The 26656-nt window shown below is 44.8% G+C and overlaps 1 protein-coding gene across 2 annotated transcripts in view; it reads left to right on the forward strand.

Annotated features, from left to right (window-relative positions):
• LOC138566630 (acylamino-acid-releasing enzyme-like) overlaps positions 1-26656 on the forward strand; it is a 1701869-nt gene that overhangs the window by 423304 nt on the left and 1251909 nt on the right. For both annotated transcript variants that reach the window (XM_069644170.1, XM_069644171.1), the window contains exon 6: positions 5349-5424. In XM_069644170.1, coding sequence (XP_069500271.1) covers positions 5349-5424 — 76 coding nt within the window. The remainder of the gene's footprint in view (positions 1-5348; positions 5425-26656) is intronic.

A 26656-nucleotide genomic window follows, 5' to 3' on the forward strand; every position in this document is an offset into this window, starting at 1 on the left:
GAACGGGAGAAGAAAGAAAATAGCCAAGGCATATAGACATATTTCTATTTTCATTATATCCTATTATTAAGCCATGGCAAGCCTTTGACACTGTATCCTACTATTCGAAGGCCATGATAAAACATAATTTCTTGTATTTATATTAATGGTTCTTTGTCATTATTCTTAAGGTTCTTTTTTCAGTATTACTAGCATTTTATATGGGACATCATTTTTAAATGTATCTGTATATTAATGTGGGATATATTTACCCGCTCAGCACTACTTCCTCCCCTTATCACTAAGCTGCACTTCAGCAGAACCACCAAAATGGCTGCGCTGGCTACTGTGAACATCATGGCACCCAAACTGCGTTTTGCAGCAACAAAAGGATGGCTGCACTGTTTTGCCAAGCGCCATTGGGCAAGATGGAACAGGGAGCACCCCGAGAAAGGCTACTAGGGTGTGTTCTTGTTTGTCTTAAAGAAATGGAGTGAAAAAGCACCGCTGTTTTGCTGCAAGCCCAAAATTCCCATTGAAAAAGGGAATATTTCACCTTTAAAATGATGCCGCTCTGATGCTATTTGTCCCTGTTCTTCATCACACTACCTTTATCAAAAAGACCCTGTCATGCCCAACCATATTCACATTGTGCTCCATCAGAAAAGAGCCTTATTCCTGAAAGGCAGGCTGTGCCAGCCAAACCTGAGAAAATCAACAAAAGATTTTCTTCAGCTACACGGGAAACACTTACATTTTGCTACAAAATGTCAAAAATCACTGCTTGAAAAGAAAATCATAGCTGTCTGTGCACATGTCAATTTCATGAAGACGTTTGCCTTGTACAGAGTGTTGTGTAAAACAAGCTGACTACAGCTACAAAACCATGTGGGAATCCAGATGGAAGAGCTAAACCACATTTTAAAGGAATATGCCAGCTTTCACCACATGTCAGAATGGGCTTTTACAAACCAGAAGAAAAAAATGCCTGTTTTAAAAAGTACAATGTTGAATGAAAGCTTGTCTTTGCCTAGCAATGTAAAGGGGTGTGTTGCTGGGGAAACATATAGGTAATGTTTTATCCAACAGGTTTGTTTTGATCCAGGCCAAAATAAAATAAAAGGAATTAAACTGCATTGGCTGAATTTTGCAAGCTCCAGAACAGGTTTTTCCCTGATGGCTAAGCCAAGGCTTCCTCCAAATGGAGCCACCATAAACTTCCTGCACACTAAAGTGATAATTGCTAGGTTGGAAAACTTTGACTGACCAGGACAAAGAAACTTCACATACTAACCAGACTTGGATCTGGGCTGAGCCATCTTACAATGGAACTTCTAGGACACAGATGTGCGAAACAGAAAATCACACCTCCCTGTGACTTCTACAAGAAGCTTCAAATGCAAACTCCATGACAAACCCTGGACTTAGGGGGGGTAGCTTGGAAGCTATGCCAGAATATGGGGAACAATACCGAACATTTGTTTCCAAAGACTATTTTATAAATTAAACTTGTAAGACTTTTATCTTTGCCACAGGACTTTGTAAAAATGTGAAAAGTTAAGTTTAAATGTGATTTTTTATGGGCTTTCATTTAAGACGTTGTAGACTTCACTGACACATGGGGAATAGAAATGGCAGAGAATTGGGCATTGTAAGGAAAGTATCCATGCCTCCTTTGCGAATTTTGATACATGCCTAATGATAATCCACACCCATGTATAAAGGTATAGAATTTTAAGTAATATAATTCTCACTGAAAAGCGTGAAAAATTGCTAGAAGGGCGAAACAAGGTCCCACAACCGTGAGGATTGGACTACTATGCTTTACATACAATATGTAATCTGCCCATGTGATTTGTTAAAGTGCCACAAATGTATAAATTATTTTATGACTGATTTTTGGCAAAAAGGACTGGGATGACTTTTTACCTCATAAAATGGGACGCCTCCTCAAGGAGGCAACCAACATTGATTGTCCTATCTGCTTCTTGGAGGCCTAGCTCAGTTCTTCCCACCAATACCTCTGTGATGTCACCATGCCCTATAAATAAGAGTGGTTGACGGAATTCCAGACAGACACTCTCTCCTGAATTTCCTGCGGCTGCGTTCCTGATCTGCTCCATTCATCTTGCTGATTCCAGATTTCACTACAAGGCCAAAGCATTGCTGACCCTACTCCAGCAAGGCCAAAGCATTGCTGATCCTGTCCCAGCAAGGCCATTGATCCAGAAAAAACCCACTAAAATCCCATTAAAAAAGTGAAAAGCTGTGGTACCTTTTGCATCCTGAAATCAGACCAGCTTGCTGCCCACTACCTGCATACCCGCTGCAACCCTGCCATCCAGCTGTCCTTGCCATCCGGTGACCAGAATTGCCCAGCTGTTTGCTGTAAGGCGCGCCCGCCGTGTGGTGACCATTCCCAGTTGGCTGTTTGAAAATTCCAAACATAAGCGTGGAATGTGAGTATCTCCCCATCACAGAGAAACACATAGTCTCCCCATCTTGACCCTTTTGTTTGTATTTCACTCTCTAAGCAATCATATTCATACCCTGGTAACTTATTAAAAACTGTTAGTATTCTCATGCACCCTGTTCTTGATTTCTAAGTGCTAGCACCATCTCTCTTCATTTCTGTCTGATGTAAATCCTAAGCCCTTAGTTATATTTTGAGTAATCAAACTAATTTCCAGTTAAAGTTGAGCACTGGGGGTGATAAGGTTGATGTCGCGCAATCTCATCTAAATCTTCAGCTACCACCATTCTTTCACTTTGATATTTTATTTTAAAAAAGTTTGGGTCATTTTAAACAGGAATTGAGAAAATTGCAACTTTCCAATGTGTCATTCAGCTGCAGCATATTCTAACGTTCCACTCCTTTTCGAATTGTATGCTTCTTGTTGATCCATTGCATTGAGATTGCTAGTGTTTCTGCATTCCTGTTGTTGGGAGAAATCATATTTGCCTTGCACATTTAACCGCACATTAATTATTTATTTGTCAATTTCCAAGTGTCATTTCATGCCTTTGCAAAGGGTTTAAAATCATTCTGTGAGGGAAGGTCGGAATTTGATTCTGTTTTCTGCCCCTTATTCCTGACTACCTGCTGTTTCATTCTATCCACTCAGAATCTGATTAATTGGGGGTTTAGGGAACTTTGCAGGGGAAAACCTTACCTTGGGTGCTATCTATCCTAATTCAAAAAGTGCTCCTATTCACTTGTGCTTTGTATATGTTCTAGGAGAAAGTTAACCAAGTGCATTGCTTCCTTTTTCATTGCAATTATCACCCCATTGGTGATTGCTGCCCCATATTAAAGTTGTATGATTTCCTTTGAATCTTAAAGTAAATAAAATATTGCATTTTCACCAACCAGCCTGGTTCATGGTCCATTGTGACCCGGGTTATTTTAAAAAGGGGGTGTGAGACGGGTCGGGTAACGGCTCAGTTTGAATTCATTGAAATTAAAGAAAAAACATTCCTATTGAGCACCACATCCCAGGCTAAGACCAAGTGTCCTGGTCCAGTGTGTGTCACCCGATTGGAATCCTTAACATTAATCTACATACTGTTTAAATATTTTTTATTTTATTTTCCAATATTTTTTCATTATTACAATATTACAATATTTTACAATACACGTGACAAACATTATTAGTTCATTTTCACTATATTTCAGTGTTTTGCAATGTCAACAACGTTCAGAGTAACATTGTTTTGCACAGTCTTTCTTCTGTACTTTCTTCTGTAAGACTTTAGTTCATTTCAGACAGGTCTATCTTTTAGGGATAAATCAAAGGTATGACCAGAATTCATTATCCCGGTTAAGTCCAGTGAAGCAGACGTCCATGTATGTAATCCACTTCGCTTCTTCTTGTCGCAATCGTAGTTCTCTATTTCCTCCTCTTTTCAAAGTTTGAATAGTTTGCAGGCCCATGAATTTCAAATTTTCAACTGGTTGTCCCAAATGCTCCTTGGCATTTCTCATCTCCATTTGTTATGAATAGAATACGATTAAATTAATGAAGTAAAATCCTCCTGAAGATCCACCATACAAGGTGGTGAAACGCGTGTAGAGATGAAAGAGGAAAAAGATTCAATAATCAATGAGGAAATTGAGAAGTTACATTTCATTTTGGAAGATATAATTTTAACAAAAAAAGGCTAAACGCAAGAGCACTTGGTGAAGATTAAAATTACCTCAAAACTAATGAGGAAACTAAGAAGATTATTTCTTTGGAAGATGTTTACCATATAGGCCTGATATTAAAGCTCAAGTTTGAAAGCAAGCATAAAGTGTTCCTTGTTTGTTTAAAATTATTTTGTCAATTGGCACATTCAAACACCAACTACAATACTTTCTATTATTATACTTTTGGGCAGACACAAAAGTTGTGGTTTGTACGGAAACTGACACGACAAAAGAAATTAAGGATTATCGCCCATACACAATAGTGAATACCTGCAGTAAGTTAGCACAATGTATGCAACTGTTTGACATTGTACCAGCTTTGAAGCGTTCTTGGTGAGAATTGGTGCCTAAGCTGGGTAGTGGATAATCGGAAGCAATATCCCATTTGAGGTGGTCCACTTTGCAGTGCTACATAATCAAACCAGGCCCTATGCGCTGCAAGTCTTTTCACCATTAACTGGAATTACCAATGTCGGAAAAGAGCATTCACGGAGTGAATATGAACTACATTCGTGACATTTGAAGAAAAACAAAGACCTCAGAGTTAGAAAATGTCACATTGTACGGAATCAGCAAAAGCCAGTTAGATAAAACATCCCCACATCCAACAACAGAATATGTGATGTTGGATTTCAAACTTAAGGCAGATTTCCAATGGAGTCAAGGTTGCAAGAACATTTTCTCTCCATGCATAGGATCTATGTATGGATAGCCGTGAAAACTGAATGGTTGGTATTTGATGACCAATGCAGAAAATTGGTTCTAAAGTTATGCTTATGAAACTGTCTTCATTATTGCTCCTTAGTGTAGTGAATTGGTTTTTAACATATCACATTGATTTGTAGATATTTATAGGTTTAATTTGTCATGCCACACAGTCCTCTTTCCATTTGTATATACACTAATCAAACCTCCTTAAATAGTAGATCGGCAGTAGTTGGGCTTATAAAACATTTAATGTCCTGTTGAAGCCACAAACCAAATAGGGGAGATTAGAAAAATCCAGGGGAAGCCATTATTTGATGTGATTGCTACTTGCAAGATGGGATATTGTTGGTGTAACTTCTGTGTTTATTACATTCATATTTTCATGGTTTTTCTGGACCAATCCTTGCACCTAAAATAGGTTCGCAGAGCATATATGTTATGGGATAAATACACCACTGTTTCTGTTTGCCAGGTCTGGAATAGGAACAGAAAAGTAAAGAGCATCAATCTGACTGCACTTGAGAAGCATGGGAAGGTGTATGAGGATGGTAAGTTTGATTTCATTGGTCTGTTTTTATCCTGCCAAAGGACGCTGTACTAAGGTGTTTGATGTTAGTAAGGCTCTGCTTTTATATTGTGCCAAATCACCACAATAGTAGTTTCAGAGCGCCTAGGCTTGTCCGTGGAATGGTATACTGTGTCCCCGCCAGGGGTATCAAGACTTTAGTTTGTTGGAGGAAAGAAAATGTGTAAGGGGAAGATAAGAGGATGGGAAAGTGAGAACTGGATGCTACAAAACAGGGAGGGGATGGAAAATATGGGAAATAATGTTTTGTGTACATTTAAGTACTGTTAGGTGGACAATAGTTGTGCAAAAGGTAGGAGGTGTATATATGTCCTAAAGTCTTGTGATAATTGGGTTGCATTTCAAATGCAGATTTGGAGAATGTTGTACACAATGGGCTGTCAAATTAAAATATGCGCCAACCAATTTAAGCTTGTGTAAATATTCAGCTTTGAAAAGCCTTTAATACATATACAATAACATACTGATGTGTGATCAAACAGTAATTAATAAATCTTCAAACCGCTAAAGTATTTTCTAGGTCTCTAAATGCACTGTAATGTCTTTGTATAATCAGAAAGGGCCAGCAGGCGTTTCACTCCTTAAAGGAGCTTCTTCAGGGCCTAAACAAAGTGTCAAAGTGCTTAAGATTGTATAAATTGCCAACTGAAGTTAACAAGAGACTCCTCTGGGAACACCAATCTGAAAGAAATCTCCTCATCCCAGCAACACCAGAGACAATGTCAGTGAGACCAACCACTAGGCGATCAGGTGACGAAAGTGTGTCATCCAGTCTGGTTTTCGGCTTCACTTTGTCTGCAGCTTCACTCTCTATGGCCAACTTGGATTGGTGACATCACTTCCTGCAGCCATCCTGAATTGGTGACATCACTTCCTGCTGCCATCTTGGATCAGCCCAATCTCCAGAAGTCGCATATCACTTCTTCCCAACAGCTCCAGTCCTTTTGGGCTGTGTTGGACACGTCCTTGGCGGAAATGCTCGCCTCCCAAGGCGAGGGCTCATCACATTGTATAGATGGACAACACATTTCCAGCTTTCGAATTCTTAAGGTTGCTCAGCCTCATGGCATCCTGCATTTTTCTGGTGCCAGAGGCCAGACTGAGGATGAGATCCCTTCAATGGGTTCTCAAGATGCAGTGGTTGCAATTCTCAGGCAAGATGTCGGATCCCGTTCAGATTCCACTCTCGGTCTCGCAGGATCTTCTGTGGTGTGCCGGTGAAGGGAATCTGATGAAGTGGGAGCTGTTTTGGCAACCGTGGCCGGACGGGACTCTGGTGACGGACGCTTCCATCACAGGATGGGGAGCTCATGCCAACGGGCTGACCAGTAGCAGTCGTTGGTCTTTGTCAGAGTCCAAACTCCACATCCACCTGTTGGAGCTGAGGGCGATCAGGCTAGCCCTGAAGGCTTTTCTGCCGTCTGTGCGGGAGAGGAATGTCCTGATCATGACGGACAACACAGTGGCCATGCATTACCTCAACAAAAAAGGGGGTGTAGGGTCATTCCCACTGTGCAGGGAGGCGATGCAGCTCTGGTTCTGGCCGATACTGCCAGGAATATCACTCTCGGCAGTTCATATGGCCAGAGAGGAAAATGCGGTGGCGGACGCTCTGAGCAGGCAGAGCACGGTCTCCCACGAGTGGGCGTTGTCTCTGGAAGTCCTCCTGGAGATCCTCACCCTTTGGGGAACCCCTCAAGTGGACCTGCTTGCGACCGGTGCCAACTGGAATTACGAGAGATTTTGATCAAGGGAATTTTCTCCGAGAGGAGCCTTGGGGACGCATTTGTCATGGATTGGTCATTCCCACTTCTGTATGCGTATCCTCCGGTCCCCGTCATTCCTCAGGTGCTAAGGAGGTTGCGGAGGTTCGGATCCCAAATGATCCTCCTTGCTCTGGATTGGGCCAGGAGAGCGTGGTACCCGGAACTTCTAGAAATGTCCATCTGCCCTCCACGCTGTCATTCCCATAGAGAGGATCTTCTCTCGCGCGTGCGAGGGGGTGGGGTGGGGTGGGGTTGGGGTGGGGTGGGGTGCTGAGTGTGGGGGGAGTCGGTGGGTCGGGTTCTCCATCCAGAGGTCAAGACTCTCAACCTTCACGCTTGGTTTCTGAAAGGTTGAGATATAAGGACTGGGACCTCCCAGATGATGTGATGGAGGTGTTGCTTTCAGCCAGGTGGCCAGCACCCAAATCCCTGTACCGTTGCCGTTTGTGTAAATTTTTCAACTGGTGCAGAGTTCACAATGTCGATCCTTTTCGGTATTCCATTCTGATAGTTCTTTCTTTCTTGCTTTCTTTGGACCACAGGGGTCCTCAAGTGGGTACCATTAAAGGTTACCTGGCGGCGCTGTCTATTTATTTTAAGATTCCTTTGATTTCCCAATTTCTCAAAGGACTCACAAATGTGTTCCCGCCGTCCCCGTTTCATGTGCTCCATTTGAATCTCTGCACTCTTGTCCTTTGAGACTGTTGTCGTTCAAGAGGATTTTCTTGGTTGCCGTTACATCTGCTCGCAGAGTGGATTGCAGGCACTTTCCTCTAAGCAACCCTTTACTGTGTTCCACAAGGATAGGGTTCGTCCGTCCGTCCGTCCGTCCGTCCTTCCTACCTAAGGTAGTGTCTGAGTTTCATCTGAGCCAGAAAGTGGTACTTCCTGCTTTCTATCCTCCCCCTCATCCTGGTAAGGGGGACTTCATTGGTTGCACCCTAGGAGAGCTTTGAGCTTTTATATCTCTAGGATGTCCAGGGTCAGAGTGGACAACCAGCTTTTTGTACACTGATACACTGGACACCGATTGGGCCAGGCTGCTACTAAACAGACATTGTCCAGGTGGATTATTCTCACCATTACTGAATGTTACAGATTGGCGGGCAAGGAACCTCGAGAGGGGTTGAGAGCTCACTCCACTAGGGGTGTGGCTACATCCACAGCCTGCAGAGGGGAGTTCCCATTAGGAATATTTGTGACGCAGCAATGTGGTGTTCCATCCACACCTTTGTCAAGCATTACTCCCTGGATACGCTCCATGGTCAGTATATGGCCTTTGGTAAAGCAGTGCTTTATTCTTCAATTTGATTGGGTATTCTAAATTCTTCTCCCTCCTCCGTTCACTGATACAGCTTTGGGAGTCTGTCAAAGATGTGGAATACGTTGGAGGACACAATCCATTCGAAGAACAAGTTACTTACCAACTGGTAACGTTCTTTCGACTGGATGTTGATATTGATATTTTATTTCTATCGCGCTCGTACACAAGTGTTTCAGAGCACGACAAGGCAAGGGAGAGGAACAGGGGAGAACAAAACATCGATCTTACTAGGCCTAGTGACATTGAGAACGCGCAAGTACATGGGAGAGGGAGAGGGGAAAAGTGCATGGAGGGGGAGAAGTGTACAGTGCGAAGCAAAGGAGAAACAGATAAAAAATAAATAAATAAAAATATAGGCAACAAACGGTGGTAGTGCAGCCAGCAATTTGCAATTTGTACTAGGTTTAAGGCAGCAGACAGGGTAGGTCTGATAAGTGCAGGAAGAAAAAAGGGGGGGGGCTGTATGGGTACAGATACAGACCCCAGTGCAAAGGTTGGCCCGCAGGCAGTGCGGGAGGGTGGCAGGTTAAACAGGTTCCTTGCTCCCAGAGGACAGCAGGTGGCCAAGTGCACAATGCCGAGATAAGATCAGCAGGGGAGAGTGGGAGCAAAGGCAGAAGAAGAGGAAGGTCTTGAGGTGCTTCCGAAAATCCGAGATGGTTCTCCTCAAATCTAGAGTGGCAGGGAGGCTGTTGCAGAGGGAGGCCACAGCCGAAGACGAGATCTACCCTGAGCTCATTTCTTTGAAAAATGACTGACCTTGAGGGAGTTGGAGGTAGAGGAGCGCAGAGCTCGAGAGGGGAAGTATTTGCGAAGGGATAGCTGAAGGTATTTTGGAGCCAGGCCCCAGAAAGCCTTGTGGACAATGCAGAGGGTTTTGAATTTAATGTTCCTCCAACGTATTATACATGGCCCTCCCAGCCTGCCCCTCTGAAGAATTTCCTGTGCTATTGCAGCTAGCGTTCCCTCAAGGCGATGTGCAGTTAAACTGAGGCTACGGGCGCCGTGCGTCCATCTTTATAACATCCAGTGACGTCACCCTCGACGGAGGCCTTCGAGGGACATTGACCCAACGCAGGTCGCCCTCTGCCAAAATATTTCTGAAGCAGCACAGCTGTGGACATTACATGTCAAAGATGTGGAATAAGTAAAAGATGTGGAATACGTTGGAGGAACATCCAGTCGAAGGAACATTACCAGTTGGTAAGTAACTTGTTCTTCTGGTGACAATCTTTGTGGCTCCTGTGACTTTTGGGTACAAGCTCCCCCACTCCCATTCATCTTGGGGTTTGGACTTCTTAAGTCAGGACATTGTCTTGTGATCTGGTAAAATATCATTTACTTGCCTGATTAAATTATTTGATGTACATTTGAACCTGTGGTGACTGTATATATTTAGTGCTGTGCGATACTACGTGTTAGATTACTTTTCCACTGTGTTCAGAAGGCCTATAATAAATAACTGTATTTTTATACTTGACTGTCTGAACTGAATTGTGTGCCATACTGTGTGGACTCATTGAGCGTCACTGGCCTCACTCACACTCTCCTTAGAATATGCCTTGACTGCTCTGCATTGCTACCTTCATTGGGTTTTGGTTAACCTCTCAGAGTTCCCTGTTCACTATAACTAGGGTGGCCTCCTAACATGTTCATTTTAAAAATATTTGTACCGCGCACCGTCACCAACTTGGTCCCCAGCCGCTCAGACGAATCTGCAAACAAGAAGGTGGGGGTGGTTAGTCTGGCGTAGAGGGAGTAGGAAAGTGAGAGGGTGATGTCCTGTTGGCAGCTTCAGTTTGGTTTTTACCGTGCGGCGAGCTTGGGTGCGAAAATCGGATCGATGTCAGACCTTGTGTGCTGTTGGTGTGGCTTACGTGTTGATTGTTGTTGAGATGTGGTGAATTGTGTGCGGTTTGCTGTGCGAGAGGGTGGCTGTGTGGATTTTCTGGGTGAGATAAGTATTCAGAAGTTTGAGCTTTTGGGTTAGTGGGTTGTTTACAAACCCTGATTCCCTTCCTATTAAATCCCTGTTGGCGATCCATTACTGCCTGTGTTCACGCTGCAGGCCAAGATATCATTGAACATAAACCCCGCCAACCTCCTCCTTCATGATCTCTCCCTGCTCGCTCTGTGACATGATTCTAGCTTTCTATGTTTCAGTTGCCTGAGTTTACTTTGCAAGCCAAGATATTATTGGTTTTTGGGTGAGATACGTATGCAGAGGTTTGAGCTATTGGGTTAGTGGGTTATTTACAGTCACCGGTTCTCCTCCTGTCTATTCCTTGTCGGTGATCCATTGCTGCCTGTGTTTACTTTGCAGGTCACGATATTACTGACATATCATTCTTCCCCTTCCATCCTGATCTCTCCCTGCTCGTTCTTTGGTATGTTTCTAGTGTCCTATCTTTCAATTGCTTGTGTTTACTTTGTAAGCCAAGATATTTTGACATTTCATCCTTCCCCTTCCATTCTGATCTGTCCCTGATCGTTCTTTGATATGATTCTGCCGTTCTATCTTTCAATTGCTAGGATATGCTGTACACGTCTCTAACTAAGACTGCTGTGATCACTTGTAATACCTTTATAAAAGGGGTGGCTCACGCCTTCAAGAGGGCTTCTGTGTGTTCTTACGTTGCACTCACTGTAGCCATGCCCGGCATCCCCGGAGCCCTTATCAACTGGTAATAAGACTTCTGAAGTGACTGTGCGTGCGCCGGCCTCACGGGTCCGCACACACTCTCTGCTCCATGTGGGGGCTCCAGACACTCAGGAGCAAATTCCTGCACGCGACCGACCCACTGTGCATGGCAGCGCTTCCCACAGTAGTGCAGCTCTCCGTGCCCTCGGGCACACACACAGCCCCGTTTCTTGGCCCGGGCAGAGCGGGCACAAGCCTGGGGCTCTGAAAGGGGGGGCGCAGTAAGGGGCCCACCCAGAAAGCAGCTTCTCAGCTTGCCGGACAACAGGTTTTAAGTAGCCTGCTGTGTCGATGAGTGCTCCTCTGCGATGTGCGGCTGGCTGCTCTCTGCTGACTTGCGGGGTGACTGCAGTGCATTGGAATATGCAAACAAAGGAATACATATTGCAAACGCAGTGTGTGAGATACTCTGGAGTCACACACCCCGTGCCCCTCATTCTTTGTGGATATCAGGTAATATTATCCCCACAAATAATGTTGCGATATATGTGGTCGCCGGCAAAGGCCGTTGGTGATATTATTTGTGGGGATAATTTATGGGGTAAATGGGAGCAGGGGTTGCAGGGGCCTCCCCGCTCCCTTAAAATAATTTGGGGGTTGCAGAGGTGTCCCCCACAGGTTCCATGGGTTAATGTTGCCGCAAAAAAATGGCGCCATTCTTGTATGGCGATATTGTTGCGGGGATATTAACACATGGAACCTCTTTGTGCTGACAGCCTTTCAAGTGGGACAATGTATATGTTTGGCTCGTTTAACAAGCCATTGTTTTTGCACAGTATGCACCAGGCCATTTTCTAGAAATCCATCTTTACAGACCCCAAACCATCTTGGGGTAGGACTCTTCAGGCATTACGGGAACTATTCTGTGGTTTTCCAAGTATCTTTATTACATTTCATGAATGGAACTACTTAGCTGTGGTTCATTGGTTATTTAATTATATGCTTCTCTTAATGGCGAGTGTACAAATCTGTTTTATAGTAAGTGTGTGACATTATGTGACGAAGTTCTACCTGCTTAATGTGTATTTTAAAGGCCTAATACACCATTGTATAGTTTAGTTCTCGCCTGTCTCACTTGAATTATTGCTGTTGTTCTGTGTGGACTCATTAAAGTCCTAGACCACTCTCGCAGCCCTCCTGATGGTAAGCCTTGACGCTCTGCTACCTTACCGTAATTGCGTTTGGCTAGTCCTCATTATCTCCCTGTTCACTATTAAAATGTGTCCTCCCAAAATCCACCCAAGGGTTGATTCTGGAAATTGATTTTAACAGGTACTATGTAGGGACACTTGGAAATCCCCTGAATGCCTCCTCTGACTGGAACTTCATTGTGTTTGTGTGCATACCTGGTGGGTAGAGACCACCCATCCTTTGAAAATAACTCATCTAACATGATAGTTATATTGCACCAATAAACTCCTATTTGAGGAGAGTGGGCTTTACTTCCTCTGCAAAGGAAAAAAGAGAACATAAACTGTTGTTCCCCCGACTTGATGTCGGCCAGAAAGAGAGATTTGGTGAACCAGTGTAAGGAATTTCTCTTGCTTGTTCTTCAGACCATTACCTGCAGCAGACGAAACAGAGTGTTTCACATGGACAAGATGCACAACTTTACTCATCCCAAGGAGATATTTCTGTTCCTAGACTCTTATTAGACTTGTAGCTTTAGTAAAAGAAAAATGCTTAAATACACTTCTGCCTGTTTGATGTCATTTGAAAGCTAAGATCGTAAACTATTTGACTTGAACTTTAGAGTTTAATAAGGAAATGGACCGAATGCAAAGTTATTTACAAAGTAAGAATGTTCATTATAAATTGCATCATAATGATAGTACCTATGGACCGACCAACATACTGAATTTCATGCATATAAGTATTTTTGTTTCTTCTCTTAAGGGTTATAGTATATATCTGTTTTAAAGTACACATATGACAGTGATGGAATAAAGGTTTTATTTACTTAGTGTATAGAGGACTAATAGATAATTGTATATTTTTGTTCTTACCTATCTAACTTGAATTATTGGTGGTGTTCTGTGTGGACTCATTTTAGCCGTCAGTGCCTTAGGTTGCATGGTAAAATGAGCCGGGGCTCATCAATGGGGCGTGGCCCAACTGCAGGGGTCGCTTGATGGCCTGTTTGAGCACGCCCCCTTAACACACCCCACCTTAATTGGCTGCAGGCAGCCCTTTTCAGAGATCTGCACCCTCTCCCCCTAGGGGGACAGAGTGCAGATCTCTGCATCTCTTAACTGAAGGGAATCCTAGCATGGGTCAACACCCCCTCCGTTTCCTTCTTTAATGATGGTGCCAATCCCTGCCAGCCATCACTTTGCAAGGATTCCTTTAACTAAGAGATGCAGCGATCACCCTTGGATGCCTGGCAAGGGGCCGATTCAACTATTAAGGATGAAAAGGTGAGGCAGCTGGAAGCTAAGGTCTTTTTTTCTAAATCCTGAAGCTCCTGCGATTGAGCGAGAGCATCCGGTTTTAGAAAAAAGGCCTTGGCTTCCAGCTGCCTCACATTTTCTTCCATAATATTGGCGCCGGCCCACGGGCATCTCTTGGTTAAAGAGATGTCTTGAAAGTGCCGGTGCCACCATTATGTAGAAAATGTTTTTTTTTTCTAAAGCCTGAAGCTCTCTCACATGAGCCAGAGCTTCAGACTTTAGAAAAAAAATCTATGGCCTCAAGTGGCCTCGTCGACTGGGGCTGCCAGGGCACATTAGGTAGCCATAATAGGATAGCATCTTAAATTCTAATCCCAGAGTTGATTTTGGAAATCCATCTGAACAGCCGGAAACATCTGAGCCTTTACAGTAGACCTTGCACTTAGGCTTGTGGTCCGGTATTCTCCCTGTCCACTCCCAAACATTGGGGTTCTTGCTCTAATGTGTACATGGAATGTTCAATCTCTGGAAAAACATTAGTCCTTAAAGAATAAAAAAAATGGGAAAGTAGGAAAAAGATAAATGTTAACACATAATAAATATTACTGTATATATGTTGCATTGAAAATATCTCAACAAACCCACTGATACATTCTTGAATAATTGAATAATTTTTAAGTGACAGTCATATCCATGGGAGACATGCACCTTTAGTGTATGTAACAAATTTGCCACTAAAACTTCCATAACATAATAAACTGCTTAGATGCTCTCCGCTGATGTGTGAATAAACTTGACTAGATCATGTTTATTTATTAAACAGTTCCCCTTAAAGTTGGCAAAATTATTTATTGCCAATGCTCGATTGTGAATCAGTTTAGCTCTATGGCAAAATCAAATGATTTAAAGTTACCTACTTAAAATATCATGCAACATATTTTTTTTTCATTCAAGTTTTATTAGATTATATCAAAAGAAATACAGTTGGAAATGACATATTTTAAGCAGTTGCGCTACAACATGCTGCATATACAATTATAGCATCAGATCCAAAACTATTACATGTTAAGTAGCTCCAATAAACGTTCAATACTTTTGAGGCAGCCTCAAAAGAAATCAGTATCAAACGCAACATATCCATCTACCAAACCGAAAACGTTGCTCAGGTTCAAGTTCCATCTATTTTCCTATATCAGCGTAAAGGCTCTGAAATCCATGGGATTATGGTATATGCTGAACAAATTCAATAAAGGGCCTCCAAGTGACGAGGTATTTTGTCATCTCGTTTCACATTGCTGTAGTAATTGTGTCCATTGCTTGTGTGCAAGATTCTCGCCCACCATTCTTGGACTTCTGAGACCCTCTGTGCCTTCCAATTATGAGTTTTTGTTAACCCAGCGGCTACTAGGAAATGTGCAAGTAGCTTTGAACGTTTAGCCATGATCTTGTAATGACCCTCTGGTGTTTCATTTCCAGCAGGAGGACAAGTGGATTCATTGGCATCTCCGAATCCATGATGTTTTTGATATGAGAGAACTGTTTTCAAAAGGACCGAATTAGAGTGTCGCTCCACCAAACATGGAACAGCGTGCCATGGGCTAGACCACACCTCCAACAGCAGGGCAAGGTTATTGGAACATCTTACTCCGCCTCGTGGAAATGAGATACCACCTCATAAATATTTTATAACCATTTTCTTTCAACTGAACACAAGCTGGGACCTGCAAAGCCCTTGTCCATGTAGTATACCAAACTGTCATCTATTTCCTTTCCCAAATCTCCCGTCCACCGGATCATATAAATGTGAGGAGAGTTGTTCTGGTTCGAGTCAAGCACTGAGTATAAGGCAGAAATGTTCTGACTCAGGGATCCCCTGTATAGCACTCCTCGAATGACTTGGTGGCTGTACTGCCTCCATGTCTGTTATTGAGGTTATTGGTCCAGTGCTTAAACTGGATGCACATGAACTTTGCCGAATTTGACAATAGAATGCTTGCTTTCATTTATCAAATTCGCAGAACATTTCTTCTCTGACGAATTGACCCAACTGCTCTAGACCACCCGCTCTCCATGTAAAAAAAAAAAAAAAGAATTGTTCGAACAGGACTGGGCGAGAAAAATAGAACAAATGAAAACTTACGGTACATACACTGATTATGCCGAATGATTCAGGAAAAGGGTGCCTCGCTGTACCTACTTGGAGATATTCCCTTGTAACATCACACGCAGTAACTATATGAGTTTTAAGCTTAACTTGTTTCATACAAGAGAAAGGACGTGGCACTGGAAAAGTTAAAAAAAAATGACAAACTTGTCTTGCAATGTCGTTTTTCACCGTGTACTCAACAAATTGAAACCTTGAAACGCCTTGTTTTAGAATGTGGGCACTTTAAAGTTGGCAGAACAAGCCTTTTACAGAAATTTGCCAATACGGATTTTGATGGGCGCATTATGGGCAAGGATGATGCTTGGTAAAAACAGACCGTTGATATTTGCACTAGTCTGGTTACTAAGATGCATACAACGAGAACTGGAAATTTCTACATGAATTTGGATGTATGATACAATCAGAATTACTAGTAGTTGTAAATATTGCATTAATGAAAAACGATTGGTTCTTAATTTTATTTTGAGTGTAAACATTTTAGGACTTGCAAAATGCATTTTAGTTTTTTTCGCAATTACATTGGCACAGAGCCGTGCATGAATTATCTTACTGCATAGAGTACACATTGCAAGTAGATATTATGTTGTAATAGCAAAATGTCTTAAGATATAACGAAGCATTTCAATTAGAACTTGATTCTGAAACTTACATGTGTAATTGATATGTTCACTTATGATCATTTCTTATTTCGTAAAGGTTTTATTGAACCACAAACAAATAAAAAAAAGAAGCTATTGTGTGTAGACCTGGGAAAATAATCTGGGTTCTGCCAGGATTGCCATAAGTGGATATGAGAATGAGGAGGTGTAGTATTCCCTCATTGCCCAATCCCAGTACTGCAGGAGGCTGCAAGCTGTGCAACATAAAGGTAACCCTCCAGGTCATGAACTCACATTCCCCCATGTATTTTGGATGCAATGATTGTCTTCCTAGGGATCCTGGACGTCCCCATGGCCCAATGTGAGCCTGAAGATTGTGCACACCCTTTTTAGGGATGGATGTGGGGAGGGCCTGAAATATGTACAACAGTCTTGGAAGGAGGTCATCTTAACTGCCATGATCCTGCCTATCCAAGAGATTTCTTGTTTTGCTCATTGCGCTATTTTATTTTATTTTTTGCATTGTGGGTGAGCTGTGGGATACTATTATGATAAAGCTACATTTATTCCTAAATATTTCAGTTTGTCCATCAACCAGGAAAAGTATCTGTCACTTAATATTCCCAACATCTCTCCAGATTCCGAGGTGTTTAAGATATGGGATTTAGCATAATTAATCTTAAATTCTGAGATTTGGCAAAAAATACCTCTTACTGCATGACAATGTTGGATAGAGTCTTGCTATGCCTTGTGCTTCCTTTGCCTTGGCCCTGCATGAATGCTTACTTGATGGAATGTCTAGTGAAATTAATGCCTGTGGAATGTTGTGGTGCGAGTGCCCCTGTAAGTTCCATGATTGTCAGTTGGAGTGAAGCAGCCTGTGAGAGTGGAAGCCGGTGGATGTCCTGTACCTTCCTACTCGTCTACCTAGGAACTTACTTATTGTGTCATCTTGAACCTGGAACCTAGCAAAGAGCTTTACTTCCCTACCTGTGTATCTGGAGTACTTCATCACCTTGAGCACCTCTTAACAATGGCAACGAGGAGCTGGCTTTGAGGGAAGGGCCAAGAACCTACAGCTGTCCAGATGTAGCAGCACCTGGAAGTAAGGAAGGAAGGAAGAGTGAGTGACCAGAGGAGTAGACATCCACCGGCCCACTGCCCCAAAGGTGAGCAGACCCCTGCGCAGAATGAAGCAACAAGTCCAAGGCAGGCAGGGGTCGGCTGAGGGCAAGACCCAAGGTTGCAGGAGGCATTGAGAGGGCCCCACCAATAGTGGGGACGTCCTGGAGTAACAGTACACCAGGAGCAGTGAGAAGGCCTGCTATCAGTGGATATGTCCTGTATGTCAGGACACCTGGTGGAGCGAATATTGCCTGTAGAGGATGGTTACGCCTTAGGGAGAAGAATACGACACACAAAAGAACCCTGGTGAAACTGTATAGGAGAAAGTTAAGATTGCCTTGACATCCTTGGGGACTGTATCTGCCATTTACCCCAATGGAGCCCCAATGTGGGCTCAAGCGGCTGCTCAGCCAGAGCATGGTGTGAGTATTTAAGTGTGGACCACTCACATGAGCTTTCCCCGTCATGAGGTATGGTGCAGCAGAGCAGTCTGGGAAGCGCTGAGTGTCAAGGGGCGTGAAGCTGGCATATATTGGCTGGGGTCTGGTGGAGCTGGGGGGTTCTGCCGTGTCTGAGGTCCCAGTCTACACTGATGATGTTGCTTATGTTCCGTGATGAGTTGGTAACAGCGGGTGAATGTTTAAAACGTTGTGCTGTGGAAGCCTCTGGGTCAGCTGTTGGTTTCCCATCCGAGCGTATCTATGGATGATTAGAAAAAGTGACCCGAAGATGTGCTGTCACCGCTCTGGCATCGCATAACATTTGCATTGCTGGAATTCAAGGAAGGGGATGCAATGCAACAGTAATGAAAGCTGTCTTGTCGGGAGGCTGCATCTTCCAGCATGGAGAGAGACGCAGCGCTGGTGTCTGCTTTAAAAAAAAAAAAAGGTGAGAAGAGTTCAGCGGATGCAGCCGCAAGGTTTAAGGGCATCAGGTACTGTGTGGTGAGCAGGGGGTGGCGCTGGCATTGTTGGGCAGCGGTAGTCACCTTTTCTTAGTGCTGCATGGAGCGCAGTACCATCGGTGCTGGGTGTTTTTGGAAGGGAGGAATCACAATTAAGAGACGCTATACACTAGCATCTGGATGTTGCCGGCATTTTCAAGGATGCTACGTTGCTGGTTGTTTCAGATCGCGTAAAGTCATCATAATGCAGCAAATCGCTCTTTGAATGGTGTTATGTCATGAGAGGCCTATGCATTTGTTTGGGTCCTACCTGTATTCAAGTTGGGACAGCTTTGTCTTGGGTGGATCATAGCTTGAATTGGATGGATGTGACAGTATTTAGCTTGGGTATGATGTCAGCTGATCCTGGAATATGTGTCTGGAGTTTATTGAAGTGGCCTATGTTATCCGGCATTAGCTATGCTTCAGAAATGTATGTGCATATGATTTTTGTATAATTACATTTTGCCTCCACAGCACCAACAATCTTGAAGGACTTTGTAGCTCTAGGATTTTGGACTTGATTTGTGTAGAATTTCTCTTGTTTGCCATGCCTTTGATGCTCAAATGTGCCTATACTTGTGTGGGGTGAGGCCTGAAAGTTGTATGTGCTGTATTGTAAACCCAACCTGCTGGCGTAGCGAACCACTCGGCTGGGTTTGTGGCGGCCCAACCATTTGTTTGTGTTTTGCAGTACAATGTCTGCACATGGGGCTTGACCTGTCTGCATGTTAGTGTGGTGCAGCGTCTGTTTTCTGAGCCCGACCTGGCTACGGGCCGTCCAGGGTGTTGGACACCTGGCACTTTGGGTCACAGACCGGTGCCATTTTGTTGGGGTGTTGGACACCCGCACCTCGGGGGGTTTCCTGCCCGTGCCTCTGGGGAGTTGGACTCCACCTGCTAGTATACTGGAGTGGGTGCCTTTGCTTCTGGATTTTGTTCATTTTTGCATTGGTATAGTAGTAGTGGAAGGGTACGCTGTGCCTCCGTGCACCTTAGTAGGTGGCAGTAGACTGCAGGAGTGTGTTGGAATGTGGGGTGTTGTGTCAAGGCTGGTTCCTTTGTCGGAGTATCTGTTGTGGGCCCGCAACTGATTTTTTAGTGCTCTTGCATGGTTGATTGTCTTCTTTGTGAGTCATTGAAGGGACGATGTTGGTGGGAGCATGGCTCTTTGTTCTTCGGAAGGGAGTGAGTGGATTTTGGATTTTGGATTTGGAGGTGCTTACATTATGCTTTGGTCTCATTTCCATGTGGTTTTCCCTTGTGGTTTTCCCTTGTGCTCCTTTCCTTACCCTGTACCTTGGTTTTGTTAAGAAGGGAGATATGTTATGTCTTGTGCTTCTTTTGCCTTGGCCCTGCATGAATGCTTGCTTGATGGAAAGCCTAGTGGAGTGAATGCCTGTGGAATGTTGTAGCGTGATGGCCCCTGTAAGTTCCATGATTGTCAGTTGGAGTGAAGCAGCCTGTGAGAGTGGAGGCGGGTGGATGTCTTCCTGTACTTTACTACTCATCTACCTATGAACTTAACTATTGTGTCATCTTGAACCTGGAACTTAGTAAAGAGGTTTACTTCCCTACTTGTGTCTCTGGAGTACTTCTTCACCTAGAATACCTTAACAAGTCTCTATGGAATTATGCATGTAGAAAAGGAGGTAATCGGCATAGAGAACCAATTTATGCTGTACTCCCCTGGATTTGAAATACTGTATGCCTTGGGAATCTCTGATCTGTTGTGTGAGAGGTTCCATAGTAAGAGCAAATAGAAGCAGAGAAAGTGGGCACCCTTGGTGGGTCCCTTTGCCCACTAGGATACAATTGGATAGAACCATGTTAACTTTTATTCGGGCTGATGGCTGAACATCATGTGTGAGTACATATTTCCTAAATTTAGGACGAACACCCAAATGGATCATCCCTTTTTCCAGATATTTCCAGTCGATGCAATCGAATGCCTTCTCTGCATCTAATGAAAGTAGCGCCAATGATTTCTTATTGCGATTCACATAGTCTATCACAACCACCGTACTGCATATGTTAAACATTGAACGACTGGGAAAAAAGCCTGTTTGGTCAAGTTGAATTATGGTTGGGAGAAGTACTGATAACCATTTTGCTAAATCATAGCGTAATTCAATACCGCGCTGGTTCTATAGGATTTACATCTAGCATGTCTTTTCCCTGTTTTGCAAGTAATGCTAACTGGATTCCCCCAATGATGGTGTCACTGCCCCGGACTTCATAAAACTATTATATATTCCAACTAAGTGTGGGATGAGAATGGCTTTAGACTGTTTATAGAATAGAGGTGACAGACTATCTGGGCCTGGCAATTTATTCTTGAAACAATTGCGTATGACCTGATCAACCTCTTCTGGTGTGATAGGTTCCTTCCATCAAGCCTTTTCAGCCAGGAAGACACATGGCAATTGAGAGCTAATCAGGTAATATTCTTGATCTTCTTCCCCCCTGTTGGTCAGCGGCATGTAGCTCATAGTAATAATTCAGTAGTATTCTCAATGTGTCTTGCTGTACCGTGCGTAACTGCCCCTCCCAGTCTCGAAGTTGTACAGTCGTGTTCTGGGCTTGTTGGGCCGTAGGTTTAAATGCCAATAATCTTGTGGCTTTATTAGACATGCTAAATGTAAACCTGCTTAGTTTTGAGTAATTTGTACGAGATATCTGAAGCCCAAAATTTCTTAAACTCTGACCTTGCCGCCTGAAGTTGTCTGTATATTGCTTTCACACCACTGGCTTTGTATTGTGACTCGAGGGCTTTGATATGCATCTCCACCTCTATCCGCTTTGCACACAGAACCTCCTTACGATTGGATGCAAGACTTACTAATCCCCTCCTTATAGTTGGTTTCAATGCCTCTTCTCTCGTTTCCACGGATATATCAGTTAACATATTTTCTTCAAAGTGTAGGGTTAACCTAGATTCAAACGAGTTCTGTGACAGCAGGAAGTAAAGTAATCAATTCTCGAATAACCTTTATGAACCTGGCAATATAATGTGTAATCCATGGTGGCTGGGTGGGAATGCTTCCAAATGTCTATGGACGATGTAAATCTGCCATTGACCTGAGTAGGGATGGTGAGGGGCGAGATCCTGTAGAACTTACGACTGGTTAAAGTCCCCAGCTATAATAACTCCCCTTTCTGAAAATGAGCTATGCATGGAAATATGTTGGCGTTAAAGCCCTTCGACTGTGTATTTAGGCAATACATCGAAAACGTAAGTGTCACCCCCCAATACCCTCCCACCCTCTTGTATATTCAAACCCAGAAATGCATTGCTCGTCCTAAATTTCTTCTAATTTCCTAAAAAGTATGTTTTTGCTTAAGAGGCTAGCAACCCTGTGTTTTTTCTTGTCCGCTGAGGAGTCAAAAAACTAGCGGGGGGAACGATCATGACTTAAGCCGTCGACAATCCTTCCTGAGAAGGTGGGTCTCCTGCAGGAAGGCGGCATCGGCCCCCAGATTCTGAATCTTAACACAGAATGCTCTTCCTCTTTATTGAGGAATAAAGCCCCTGGAGATTTATCAACACACATTTAAGCTGTACCATTTTGTTGCAAAGGTGTTCGGCTCTGCATACTGTTGACTATCACACAATAGACCTGTGATTCCCCTTTAATACTACATCTTTGAAACACCTGTATCCCCAATCCTGATATGTAGATGATCGGAGATCTACTCCACGTTAGACACCTCTCCCGCCTTTCCTCAGGCCTGGATAGAGAACATTGAACCTTGCAACAACCAAACATAAATTAAAACATAAACAAATCACCCATTAGGGATGTTTTTTAGCCCCAACCGGGGGACCTATTAGGTAAATACCTTATTGGGGGGCGACGTGCCTGTCTGCATTCCTAACCAACTGGTCACCTGAACCCCTAATTAACTTGATGGACACAAGTGCACCATGGGCATGATGGTGGAGCTATTTGCTCAGACTACAATGCATTGTCCCAGAGTTGAACCAGACACCCCCTGATATCACAGAGCCCCAGACGTTTGCCAGTGTAGCGCCGTTGAAACTCACCACTGACCCCATAGTCAGTGCTACGTTCTCGCCTGTCGATGGAGGGGCGCCTAAGCTTGTGCCTTTTTTCTCTGCGTGGAGTTTGGCGGGGTCATTCTGACTGAGCCAGATGAGGTTCTGGGTTCCCTGGGAAAGACAGCTCCTTAATTGGGATATTAAGCGTGTCCCTGGCCGCTTTGTGTGTAGTGCACTAATGCTGGGGTCCTTTATATGCAAACATTATTTCGAAGGGATTGTGTCCTCCGACGTATTCCTTATCTTTGATATACGTTTCCAGCTTGCTGCCCTCGGAAATATTTTTCTGTAGAGGGCGCTGCGCGTCGACGTCCACCGAGTCGATGTCCCTCGACGGCCACCGTATCGGCGCCTACGTCACCATGCCCATAAATAGACAACCGCTGCGTCCGTTGCTCAGTGCCGTTTTTCTGCGCTTCGTGGGGCCTCGGAACGTCGTTGCTCAGTTCAGTCAGGTTTATCTAAATCTATTTCGACGAATATTCCTTATCGTTCTCTATGGCTTCTTCATCAGAACCGACGACGCCACGATCCGGCTTCAAGAAATGTCGAGACTGCGGTAAAAAAATGTCAATAACGGTTCCACACAAGGTCTGTTTATGGTGCTTGGGGTCCGAGCACCATTGTTCGGAGTGTGAGGACTGCATGTTCATGACGGCGAAAGCCCTGAAGGAGCGAAAGGGGAAGCTTGAGAGAGGTGTAAGTCGGCCAAATCCTCCTCGAAGGATTCGGCGGCTGAGTCGAGGCATTTGTCTCCTCGCTGTCGAAAACACTCCCATTCTAGATCTCGAAGCAGCTCCCACCATTCGTCGAGATCTAGACACTCAAAAAAGAGACGTTGAAGGTCCCATTCCTCGTCGTCTTCGGTGTCCCCAGAAAGAGTTTCCTGTCCCACCAAACACAGTTCTCAAGCTGAGTGGGAGGAATTCAGAAAGAAAATGTTAAGCGTCTTCGAGAACGCGGCCTCGACCCCCTCGAAGACAGCTGAGGGTGATACGCCGGGTGAAAAACCCAAAAAATCAAAACGCTGCGAGTCGCAGCACCCGGTGAAACATTCCACCCGAGAGCGCCATGAGCCATCAGGTAAGAAGGCACCGTCTTCGACGCCGTCGTCGAGGGTTCCTTCGACGCCGTCGTCGAAGGTTCCTTCGCCGTCGTCGAGGATTCCTTCGACGCACGGGTCGGCGCCATCGACGCCATTGTCGAAGGGTTCCTCGACGCATCGGTCGATCGACTCGACGCCATCGTCGACGCTGACGCCGATGAAAGAGAGGACCAAGGCTCCACAGCCAACAGTGTTTTCAAGGGCCTCCAGTACGATGCCGAGACCGTCGTCGATGCCCTCGAGTAGGATCCCGATCCTCTCGAATTCTTCAAGACCCCTTCCAGTTTTTTCGATGCCATTTTTGGCGCCTTCGAGGCCTGGTTACATCGGCGTCGACGACTTCGACATTTTCTCGTCCAATAACGACGAGTTTGGCTCCTTCGGCCCTAGAGATGGGCTTTACTCCATTTCAGAGATCAGAATACCCTGGTCTTTCTTCAATTTATGAAGAAAGAGAAGACTCTGACCAAGAAACTTTTGCTTTACAGAGATCCTCACTGCCTACTGCAGAGGATTTCACCTCTGAAGAAAGGAGGCTGAAGGAACTACAGGACTCACTTCATGAGGCCAGTGGACTTGACACTTCCCCAGAAGTGGAATTTGTAAAGCCAGACCCAGGGGAACATGCCGAAACACCATATAGAACCCTGATGGCAAGAATAATTGAGTTTATGGGTTGGTTTGTGCCTTCACCTGTTTTCCAACAGGATGATCTAATGGATATATTGGACAAAGGCCCACAGGAGGACCCGGTGGTCCCATTCCATGCAGCCTTACAAAGAAAAATTGCATCCAATTGGGAGACTCCCGAAGTCATCCCAGCAGTCAATAAAAGACTGTCGACAAAGTATAGGCTAGCGGCTGCTGAACCTGAATACCTGTCAAAACACCCGACCCCAGAGAGCCTGGTGGTTCAAGCGGCAACTTCATCCAGCAGTAGTACTGCTTACCCTACTGTCCCACAGGACAGGGATGACAAGAGGTACGACTCTATGGCAAAGAAAGTCTTCCCTGCCTTTAGTATGGCGTTGAAGTCCATCAACGCCACCTGTACGCTCGCCAGGTTCAGTCACACATTATGGGAGTGTGCTTCATCAGCGGCTGACTGCATACCCGATGGAGAGGAGAAGGAAGCCTTCCTTAACATCATTCAAGATGGCAAAGATGCCATGTGCGAGTCTCTTCAAACTGGCATCGATTCCGCTGACAGTATCAGCAGGGCCATGGCGGCTGGTACAACAATCCGCAGGCATGCGTGGTTGCGAAAGTCTGGCTTTGCTCCAGATGTACAGGCCAGACTTTTGAATATGCCCTTTGACGGCTCTTCATTATTCGGAAAAAAGGCTGATGACAGTCTGGAAAAGTTACAGACTTCTAAAGCAGCAGCAAAATCCTTAGGAGCTGCTATCCGCCAAACTCATTTTCGCCCCTCAGGAACCTCTGGGAGAGGAAAGTCCTTTCGCTATTATTCTGCATTCGGAAAAGGCAGAGGACAGCCGGCTCAAAGAGGCCAAAGAAGATCCACCCGAGGTGGATGGGTCAAAGGTACTAAGACTGCAGCAGCAGCAGGTGCCTCTTTACCCTCGGCATCTGCATCAGCCGCCCCCAAACCACTCTGAGGCCTTCGCACACAGACACCTGTAGGGGGCAGGTTAACTCACCATCTGACGGAATGGCAGGCTATAACGTCAGATGCTTGGGCGTTGGAGACAGTTGCCCAAGGTTACTGCATACCCTTTCTACACATCCCTCAGAGTCATCCACCGGGGAACAGCTCCCTAAAAGTTCCAGATCCGCTCCTCTTGCAGGAAATTATGGACCTGCTAGAGAAAGGTGCCATAGAACCGGTACCTGTAGCGGACAGGAACAAGGGCTGGTACTCCCCCCTACTTTCTCATACCAAATTAGGACGGAGGACTGAGACCCATCCTGGACTTAAGAGAATTGAACAAGTTCCTCAGGAAGGACAAGTTCAAGATGGCAACTCTCGCTCAGATCCTTCAGGCCCGCCAGCTCCAGGACTGGCTGGTATCTCTGGACCTTCAGGATGCTTATTTCCATGTGCCAATCCATCTCAAGCACAGGAAATACCTGAGGTTCGCAATTGGCAACTCATCAATTTCGAGTTCTGTCATTTAGGCTGACCTCCGCCCGAGGGTCTTCACCAAGCTGATGTCGGTAGTGGCGGCGAGTCTAAGGAGGGAAGGGATCCATGTCTATCCCTACCTGGACGAACAGGCCCGGACCCAGCTAGATTATGTCTGCCTCTTCCTTCACAGACTGGGCTTCTCCCTCAATTTAAAGAAGTCACAGATGATACCATCTCAGAGACTCCAGTTCATTGGAGCGGTCCTGGACACTTCCCTGGGAAAAGCCTCGCCACCAGAGGTGAGGGCTCAAGATATTCTACAGATGGTCACCAAGTTTCAGAATGCCCAGCGTCTCCCAGCCTTCGACTTTTTGAGGTTGCTAGGCCTCATGGCATCCTGCATCTTCCTTGTGCCAGAGGCTTGCCTGAGAATGAGATCTCATCAGTGGGCACTGAGAAGTCAGTGGTCGCAATTCTCAGGGAGAATATCAGACCTCTTCCGGATTCCAGACAAGGTAGCCCACGACCTTCAATGGTGGGCCTATTCAGAGAACATCTTGAAAGGAGAACTGTTTTGGCAACCATGGCCGGAGATAACAGTAGTCACAGACGCCTCGCTCACAGGGTGGGGAGCCCATGCCAACGACTTGTCCATCAGCGGTCGTTGGTCTCCATCGGAGTCCAGACTACATATCAACCTATTAGAGCTGAGAGCAATCAGACTAGCGCTGAAAGCTTTCCTGCCATCAGTACAGGGGAGAAATGTCCTAATAATGACGGACAACACGGTGGCCATGCACTACCTCAACAAAAGAGGACGCGTAGGATCACTGCCACTGTGCAGAGAGGCAATGCAGCTCTGGTTTTGGGCAATTCGGGAAGGAATCTCTCTATCGGCAGTCCACCTAGCCGGAGAGAAGAA

Source organism: Ambystoma mexicanum, chromosome 2p (genome assembly GCF_040938575.1).
Source record: "Ambystoma mexicanum isolate Mex_15411 chromosome 2p, UKY_AmexF1_1, whole genome shotgun sequence".
Lineage (NCBI taxonomy): Eukaryota > Metazoa > Chordata > Amphibia > Caudata > Ambystomatidae > Ambystoma > Ambystoma mexicanum.